Source organism: Gossypium raimondii, chromosome 8 (assembly GCF_025698545.1).
Source record: "Gossypium raimondii isolate GPD5lz chromosome 8, ASM2569854v1, whole genome shotgun sequence".
NCBI classification, from domain to species: Eukaryota; Viridiplantae; Streptophyta; class Magnoliopsida; order Malvales; family Malvaceae; genus Gossypium; species Gossypium raimondii.
The window spans coordinates 11,222,442-11,232,670 of NC_068572.1; the positions used below are offsets into that span (position 1 = coordinate 11,222,442).

Consider the following 10,229-nt stretch of genomic DNA (forward strand, 5'->3'; position numbering starts at 1 on the left):
TTTGAGACGAGTACTGTTTACCTTGAATGTACCAAATTCAAAATGTGTTACCTCAATTGTACTGTATGGAAAAACGGTTTTTACCATAAATGGGTTGGACCCTCTTGACTTAAATTTTGAAGGAACAATTCGTGGATCCAATTTGTCTAACAGTACTTTGTCCCCCAAATTTGAATTGGTTCATCATCTTCACATGCACATCATGGCGATGCTTTGTTTCTTCCTTGTGTTTTCTCGATTTCTCATCAACCTTCGGTCGTCATTCATCTAATTCATCGAGCTGCACCATTCGCTCTTCACTTGTCCCTCGAGTTCTATCATTTTGAATAAAATATGGCTCCAACACGTTGTCATGAGGGGTTTCGTACAAAGAATGTTGAGCGACATGATTAGTAACATTAACAGAATAATTAGTATCATCTCACTCATTAGGAACTTTCACAAAATCACGTGCTTGAAGAGTATCTTTTCATCACCTACACGAAGCACAAGTTCACCAGTACCCACATCAGTAATAGTTCTAGCAGTGGCTAAAAAGGGTCGACCTAATATCATAGGTACCTCAATATCTTCATCCATGTCGAATACAACAAAATCAATAGGGAATATAAATTTATCGACTTTCACAAGTACATCCTCAATAATACCCCTAGGATATCTAATTGATCTATCAGCTAATTGAATACTCATCCTAGTGGGTTTGGGTTCCCTAAGACCAAGTTGTTTGAACATCTTATAAGGCATGACATTTATACTAGCTCCCAAATCAACCAAGGCGTTTTCAACATTTAAACTACTAATGAGACAAGGAATACTAAAACTCACTGGATCTTTAAGTTTGTTGGGTAGTTTGTTTTGGAGAATGACCGAACAAACTGCATTGAGCTCGACAGCCGACAAGTCGTCTAACTTCCTTTTCTTTGTTAACAGCTCCTTTAAAAATTTTATATACTTTGGAATCTGCAAAAAGGGTTTCAACAAAAGGTAAGTTAATATGCAATTTTTTTAAAGTTCAAGAAATTTACCATATTGTTCGTTTGTGCAATCTCTCTTCAATGCTTCCAAATATGTAATTTGTGGTTTGTATTCTCTAATAACCAGCTTATGCTCTTTCTTACCTCGTCACTTTTCACAACAACTTTTAGCTTCGATTTCTTTTCAGGCTTGACTAACCCTTCCATGTTTCGAATAGTGATTGTGTGGAATTGCTCTAATGCTTAATTTTATATTTTGTCCTTTTTAATTGATTTAATATTAGGTATAAATCTTAAATTTATAAATGAATTTTGGTCACATGTATAATTTGATAGATGAATTTAATTTGATGTAATTATCCACATGAACATGAAACTTGAATTGTGGTTCATATATACACATAAAATTTTGATTTTGATTCAATTGTGTACGGTTAAAGAAATGAATACATCTATTTATTTTCATATGAAATTAATATAATTATTTGTATGTAATATATCAACGTAAAATTGTGCTAATTCGATAATGTTAATGATTTGTGAAAATGAGTCAAATCAAAATTTTATGTATAAAATCGCACAAAAAGTTCATATATAGTTTTGATATTTATCTTTTAATATTATAATATAAATTTTTTAACTTGCAATAAAAAGAACTCTTATTTTCTCATCTTCAATCTGTTTATTTCAGAAACTTCTTTATTTTCACTTATTTTTATTCTTCTAGAAATTTTCTTTTATATCTTAAAAGAAATTTGTTTTAGAAATGTTATTTTTTCTCATATATATATGAAATAAAGAAAATTGTCAAAATAGTGGGAAATTATTAAGCAAAATGGCTAAAATAGAATAATATTTGTAGATACTCGGAGTTTAGAATTTCGTCGAAGGACCATGAATTTTTTCGGCATAATTATTTTGATTCTAAAATTAGATTTTATCAATTTTATTTTAAAATCGTAATCAAAGTAAGAACTAAAGAAATCTCTTCCAACTTAACATTTTAAAGATGTATAACTGAATTAAGTTAGATTTAATTAAATTTGATTTCAATTACACTGAAATTAATTTTAGATTATTTTTAATTTGATTTATTTTAATAATTTGAAAATTTGGCATGAAGTAAGTGGATATTTGGATATCCATTGATTTTTGAAAATAATAATAAAATTAACTTCTGGTTTAAAATAAAATAAAATTTACTTTTAGAAAATTTAGAAAATCAATTGTAAATAAATCATTTTGGGGTTGGAACTTGGAAGATTGTTTTAAATTTTAAAGTCAGAAGTTAATTTTTTGAAGCCCAAATTAGCTTTTAAAATTCAAATCAGTTTAAAGCCCAAAATTCATTTTTTAAAATTGTAACTTGAGGCTCAATCAGTTTTGCAGCCCAGTTTAAGAAAACTCAATTTAATTTCTAAAAGGGATAAATATATATAAGTACCTAAACTTCACAACTTATACCTATACCTACTTGGCAATCATAAGCCATAATATTTTAAATTTTTAGGTACCTAACTAATATCGTTAAAATATGCTAGCGTGGCATTGATGGCCAATAGCATGGTGGTATGTGGTAGACTCATATTTTGGCAAAAATAAATTATATATATTTTTATTTTTGTCATGTGTCAAAATGTGAGGCTGTCACATGTCACCATGCTATTGATCGTTATTGTCACATCAGCATATTTTAACAGTGTTAGCCAAGTACATAAAAAAGGTACCCAATTGACTTATGATTGTCAAATTTAGATACCAATTAGGTTAAAAAAATAAAGTATCAAGTAGATATAATTTGCCAAGCTTTATATATATTAACCCATTTTAAAAGCTCAGATATTTAAAATATATATATATATATATATATATATATATATATATATATTAAAGTCCAATTGTCATTTGTAATCTAGTTTTAAGACCTAATTTAATTGATGTCTTTTAAAATAGGACTGAGCAAAACTCGATTCAACTAAAAAAATGCGAAAATAAATTTTAAATTTCGAGTTAAACGGATCAAGTTATTCTAGTCAACTCAAAATTTTCTTTTCAAATTTTGAGTCCGAATCGAGTTGAGTTTTCGAATTCGAATAACTCGAATAATTCGAATAAACTGAATATCAAACTATAATATTTTACATTTTTATCCCAAACCTCTAAACTTTTTTACTTTCCCCACAAAACTTTTACTCCTGCATTTACTTCTCCCAAAATTCTACTCCCCAAACCCCAATATTTTTTATTTCCCTCTAAACTTTTACTTTTCACACTTCACCCCCAAATCAAAAAATCAAAATCATCCAAAAAAAATCCCGAAACTTAAATAATAATAATTTTATTTATATCTATTATTTATATTATTAAATTAAATTTCACATTTTGTACCATTTATATTATTGAATTGTTTAATCATATTGAATCTTTATAAATTTATGTTAAAATTGAATTATTGATAATGCCATAAAATATTTGTGTTAAAATTTTATGTTGGTATCAATTTCACATTTTATATTTAAGATAACTTTTATTAAAAATCACATTTTTATATTTAATATATTTTTAATTTCAAAATATATAGTGACAAAAATCAAAAGATAATTGAAGCAACTAAGCAAGCAAATAAGCTAACTCAGATATAAAATATTAATAAATAAATTATAAGGGATGAAAGTTAATAACAAATTTAATTACGGTGGTTAACAGTGGTTACAAGGATCCAAAGTTATTTTTTTAATTTAAATCGAACAAATATATTCGATTCGACTCGAATTCAAATTCCATCTCACTCGACTTGATTCGTGAAAATTTTAAATTGAGTTAAGATGATAAAATATGATATGTCAACTCAATTAACTCAATTTTTTCGAACGTTGACCCCTATTTTAAAGTTTAGTTGTAGTGTTGGTGTGGTCTATTTTAATATTGCAGGGCGAAGCCCATGTCATGTTCATCTTTCAATTAGGGTTTCTGAACCCCTAATTCCTCTTTTGTCCATTAGTTGAGCTTGGCCATTTCAAATAAAGCAAGGAGAGCGACACCCATTATGTTATTAGTTACAGTTACCTAGTAAGGCAAGTAAGGCAAGTGAAAGTGGATGGACAGACACAGGGAAGGAGAGTCAAAGTTCTTAATATTTATTCTTAAATATTTATACATATATGGGAGAGATGGACTTGCATCAATTTAAAACTTAAATAATTTTACACTTTTTCATATATTTTTCTACTCTTAAATTTTACACTCTTTAATATATTTTTATATTATTAATATTCTAATGATTTAATCTTCATCTTTTACATTTCATTCATATAGATTAAGTATATTAAATTTGACGTAAATTTACAATTTTAATTATTTATTTTTGTAAAAAATATTCAAGCGTTCAATATGTATTAATATATAAAATATTTTAGATCAATATGATGGAAATATTGGATTTGTTAGAAAATTTACATGCATAAGAAGTAAAATTTTATGTATATATAAATTTCACAATTGAATTATTAAAATATTAATTGTACAAAATATATGAAAAAGTATAAAACTAAGATCCCTCCCCATATATATATAAAACTTATAAAGTTAAATGATTGAGTTAAAGTCATAATTTAATTCAAAAATTGTGAATTTTTAAAAGCAACGAATTTTATTATGAGTATTTTATTTTTCAATAATTTTATAAAATTTTAAATTAAATAGCTTATACTACAATTTAAAAGAAATCTCAAATCCGATGAGTGGTTAAGTAAGAAGATTTAAGAGTTTGTTCGGTGCGAATTCAATTTGTGGGTGAAAGAAAAAATATATAAAAAAATGAAGGATTTATTTACACCGATGTAAAATTAAAGTGGTTTTACATCATTCGTAATTTTATACGATTAATATTTTAACAATACAACCGTTGAATTTGTCAAGATATTTGTACTTGTCATGCATGTAAATTTTGAACTGATCCAATATTTCTATCACATTGATCTAAAATATTGTATATATTAGCGGTTGAAATTTTATATATAAAAAAGTTAAATTTTTTAATCTATGACAAACTTGACATGTATGATCTACATGAATGGAATCAAATATGACAGTTGAATTGTTAAAATATTAATCATATAAAAATTATGAGGGTAAGTGAATTTAAATATCTCAATTTAACCATGTTTGATTTAAAATTCCTTTGGAAAGAAATTGAAGAAAAAGAAGACGGTTATTTTTCATCATAATAATGTATTAAAGTTAAAATTTTCATATCGAAATATTAGATGAGAAAAATAAAGAAAATGTAAATTAGTTTTAAATTGTGTACTTCTAAAATTCATATTGTTCTGTTTAATTTTTTTCAACCTTGCCAAATAATAAATAGGAAGAAAATTATTTTCATTTTCAATTTTTTAATAATCCCCGCTAAACATATCAATGGAAATGAATTCCTTTATATCTTTTCAAGTATGTTTTGACTTTACTAAACAAAGTTTTAAACTTGCAATTTAAGCTATTTAACTTTAAAAAATTATAAAATTATTGAAAAATATAAATATCCTTATAATTTTTTATTTTTATTTTTAATCTTTTCAACTAAATTGATGTTGAATTTACTTGCTACAAGAATCCAATAAAAGCTTTAATATAATATATTATACATATATTTGGTTTTATGCTCTGTCTTACTTTAATTATAGGGGACATATATGAAGTACGTATTTTTATGCGTGTCTATGTTTACCTACGAAAAGGTTGTAACCCTACTAGGAAATGCCATAATAATTTACACTTTAGTTAACGTACCAGAATTAATCTACAAACATTTCCTTCTATTTGGTATATAGTGGTAAAAGTATTATGGAGACTTTTATATTAGAAGTTAGATTAGATTTTACTTCATTTATTAAAAAAATAAATAAATTAGTCATTGCACATTAAATTAAATAGTAAATTGGCCCCTTTATTAAATTTTTTTTCCAATTATGCTATTAAAAGTTGGTCACTGTATGCCAACATGACATACATGTGGCACGTCACATGTTACTGTTTAACTATTCTCTCATGCATTTTAGCTTTTAATAGTATAAATGGACGAAATTTTTAATTTAAAAGACTGATTTGTTCTTTAATCTAATTTATAAAATTAATTTACTCATTTCTTTAATAAAAGGAGAAAATGCTAATGTCTGATATGATAGAACATAGTCGAGCGGTCCACGTAAATATTTTCTCTTCTTGATTGATCAAAATATTCAAAAACAGTATGGTCAACAAGATTGGCAAAGGGATTCCTACTATTGCTTCCACTAATAATTATAATTCTCTGCTTTATTTTTCATTCTTTGACGATAGTCTTCATATGCTTGTCTCCATATACAATGGAGGAATCTACTAAATACATTGTTTACAGCATAATGCCATTGTTAAAACATTTATGGCCATGCATATGATCATGATACCTATTCCTAATTCCATATATCTTGTAAAGTGGGGGAGGGGGGGGACCGGTCATGTCTGAATTTCAGTCAGTGCCCGGTGGGGAACTCCTGTTTGAGATGTCCTAGTCTTACAGCCTTCACGATTGTTATCGGCCTTGTTTGGACCGATACTGTAATAAGCTGTCTAGCACATAATATAAATTAATTTAGGGTTAATATGCTATTATTATTTTGATATTTAATTCTTTTTATCAATTTGGTATCTAAAGTTTCTAACCATCTATAAGTTTATTCTAATTGTTGACTACTTTAAAAAAAATGAGGTGGACATCACCCGTTTGTATTTTCTTTTAAATGAATTCAAAAATAGGAAAAATAAAATAAAATAAAGTTCCAGAAATTTTAAAAATATACTTTCTTTAAAAAATATAAAATTCAAAAGAAACAGAAAAAAATCCAACAAAAGTAAAAAGTCAGAAAGTCTCAAAAATAAGAAAAATATAGAAATTTTTATTAAATTTAAAATATATTTCCTTTTGATACTTATACTTTCCTTTTAAATATATAATACAAAAAGTGAAAATTCAAAAAATAGTAAAAATTTTAAAATCTAAAAAAGTTCAAAATAAAAACATATCTATAATACACAAAATTGGAAGTAGATTTATAAATATCTATAATACTTTCTAATAATCTTGAATATATATTTAAAATTTCTGGAACATTTTTGTATTTTTCTGATTTTAAAATTTCTTTTCTAAATTTATTAGAAAAATAAAACGGGTGACGTGATGTGCTAACATCATCCTTTTTTAAACGCCATTAATAACTGGGTAAACTGATAAATGATTAGCAATTTCAAGTGCCAAATTAATAAAAAAGTTGTTTAAATATTAAAGTGATAATTTCCTGCAACTTTGAGGATAAATAGTGTATTAATCCTGTAATTTATTTGGTTGTTAGTAGCACCAAGTGCGAATGTCAGCACAGGCTTCGTTAATTGTCGTGGAGATGGCATTGATATCTGATGGCTTCCAGCTGCTTTATTCTTTGAAGACCACCTCTACTTTCCAAGGTCTTTGCAAGTTTGTCTTAGAACTCAGCACCACTACTCAATGTGGTAAGAGGAGAGAATCTATGAAACCGGATTTACTTATATATAGGTTTATTCAATCACTTTTGAAAATATCTTACTAGATTTAGATTCCAAAAGTACCTCCCTAGGGTTAGTAAGTACGAAAAAAATCATGAAAAAAAATCATAGTTATTGGTGTAATACTCAAATTTTGCTCGGCCCGAGCCCAAGTATTAAAACTAAAATATAAAAAATATATATATAAAATAAATAAAATGTTCAGTTCTTTATTATAATAGCAGGCCCAAAATAGCCCAATATAAATTTCCTAATACCTAACCTACTCAGCCCAATACACCACCTAATTACATACCAGAAATTAAATAACCAAACCCAAAATACATTACCCAAGCCCAAACCCGAATGCATCAAGCAGCCCAGGTTTCTACAGTTTCAGAAACCCTAAGGGTTTCTAGAACTTCCAGCGCCGCAGCCACTCTCCACGCATCCAGCTGGCCTCCGTACACGCCACGTCCTCCCTATGCAGTACATGCGAACGCAAACACACAAACAAGTAGCAAAACGAAGAAAAAAAAAGAGCAACAAAAAGAAAATAGGAAAAGATGGCAGAGAAAAAATAGATGTATTTTGATTTATTTTTTTCTTTTCTTTTCGATTCGGCTATATAAGGCCATTTTTTAGCGTTTGTAAGGACACACACAGAGATTGTATCAAAAACGAAATCAATACAGAAAGCTTTCTTCTTCTTTTTTTTTTCATTTTGTTTCCGATTGCTTTTCTTTCTTTTTCTGTTTTGTTATTAATCATATATAAGCATATATATAAAATATAAAAAGAAAAAGGGGAGATTAAAACCCATACTTGGTTAAAGCCACCGTCGAACCCCTCATTGGTTCCCATCGGAACCGTATGGTTGGGGGGTTCCGATGTTGAAGCGGCGCTGGGGAGGGGGTTTGAATCAATTTTGCGGCAGAAAGAAAAGGGCCTAGGGTTCCTTTGTTTTTATTTTTGTTTTAAAGATGTTGGAAGTTATTAGTTGGGGTTTAATGTGGCATTTATATATGCTGGAAAACGGCGCCGTTTAGAGGCTTGTGACCCGACTCGGGGAAAGATCTGCGTGTTATTCGTTAAACGGCTTATTTGCGCCACTAGTCCCTCGCTTTTGTTGTGCGCTACAACCAGTTCTTTTATTTTTTTAAAACTTAACCTCTTATTTCATTTTTGTTTCACTTTAGTCCTTCTCATAGCGTTTCGAGGTGTTGGGATTATTTCCCTTTTAGTCCCTCGTGTCATTCGCGCGTTGTAATTTAGTCCTTGTTATTTATTTTAATTTTGTTTTTGGTTTTTTTAATTTTATTTTAATCGCATTTTGACCCGCATTTTATTTAATATTTCTTTTGTTCCTGTTAATTCGATTTTAATTATGATTTAATCCTTTTATTAGTCAACTTATTAATTAATTTATTGTCATTACTATTATTATTAGCACTATTGTGGTTCTCTTTTACTTATTTTATATATACTTCGTTTTATTTTTTATTTTTATTTCGTGTCACCTCATTTATTTTTCTTTGTAAATAGCCCTTATTTTAAATATATCTGTTGTATGTAATTTATATTTTATATGGCATGCTTTAAATTATTTCATGATTCTGTTTTATTTGCTATTATTTATCCATTTTAAACTTTTATATATAATATGTGTTTATATATATACATCACTTTATATATGTTATTTTAAAATTTTGTTTATTTTCAAATTATTTTAATTCCATTTTCTCTTTTATAGATTATAGTAAACCTTTTATTTATTATCTTAACCTAACTTATAAGGTTAATTATTTTAAGTTCTTTATATATTATTTTATTTAAAGTTATTTTACATATTACTTATTTTAAAATTAACCTATACTATTTACTATTGTAATCATCATTATATTGGATTATATTTCTATTTTCCTATTTATGTATACATTACTTTATTATTTACTATTATCTTTAAACTATTTTTATTAGACATATATGTATGTACGTAATGTATATATTATTTAATTTTAAACTTTATATTTTTATACCTATTGATACATATAGATGCTTTACTTATTTTAAATATCCACATATATTTAGTGTATTTCACCTTTAGCATATTAGTATATATTATCACTTACATGATTTTTTCACTCCTACATATTACTTATTTTAAATTAGTATATGTATGTTATTTAATGTATTTTGATTTATCTTTTATATAATATGTATTTTGAATGTTGGTGTTGATATTGGCGTAATTGAGATTATTGATACTATGCTTGTTTGTATTTATATATTGATTATTTGTTATCCACTAGTGTATGTTATTTACTTAATCATCCTTTATGTTATACTGAAAACATTCAATCATGTTACATCGCTTAAAAGATCGCATTTATCAAAATACGAAATAGTTTTAAATTCCCAAAATATCTGGCATTCAATGATTCTCGAGAAAATAGTGCCCTAACTTACTGGGCTTCAATTTTCCTCGTTCAATTTGGATGGCATGGTATCTTTTAAATAAAATCATACGAATCTCAAATAAAGTCCCTCGGGATTTCAAACGTTGGACCCTAACTCACTGGATCCGATAATTTTGCTACCCCGAATTAAAGATTTTAAATAAAGGCCATGTTCGGTGTTTAGGAATTTCAGGAAATTAAACCCTAACTTATTGGGTTCTAATTTGCCGTTTGACCCAAA

General features: G+C 27.1%; 1 protein-coding gene across 1 annotated transcript; it reads right to left on the reverse strand.

The window, feature by feature from the left end:
• Window positions 1-438: 438 nt before the first annotated feature.
• On the reverse strand, window positions 439-1,181 carry LOC105793136 (uncharacterized). Its single transcript, XM_012622063.1, has 2 exons — window positions 1,119-1,181; window positions 439-960 (listed from the first exon to the last, which is right to left on the reverse strand). The coding sequence occupies exons 1-2, from the start codon at window positions 1,179-1,181 to the stop codon at window positions 439-441; spliced, it is 585 nt and encodes a 194-aa protein (XP_012477517.1).
• Window positions 1,182-10,229: the final 9,048 nt, after the last annotated feature.

What these genes read in the sequence shown, in the direction of transcription:
- LOC105793136 (XM_012622063.1), bottom strand. Translation starts at nt 1,181, where the DNA reads ATGGAAGGGTTAGTCAAGCCTGAAAAGAAATCGAAGCTAAAAGTTGTT. An exon ending in TTGTTGTGAAAAGTGACGAG is followed by an intron (nt 961 to 1,118) that starts GTAAGAAAGAGC and finishes CCCTTTTTGCAG; the next exon opens with ATTCCAAAGTATATAAAATT.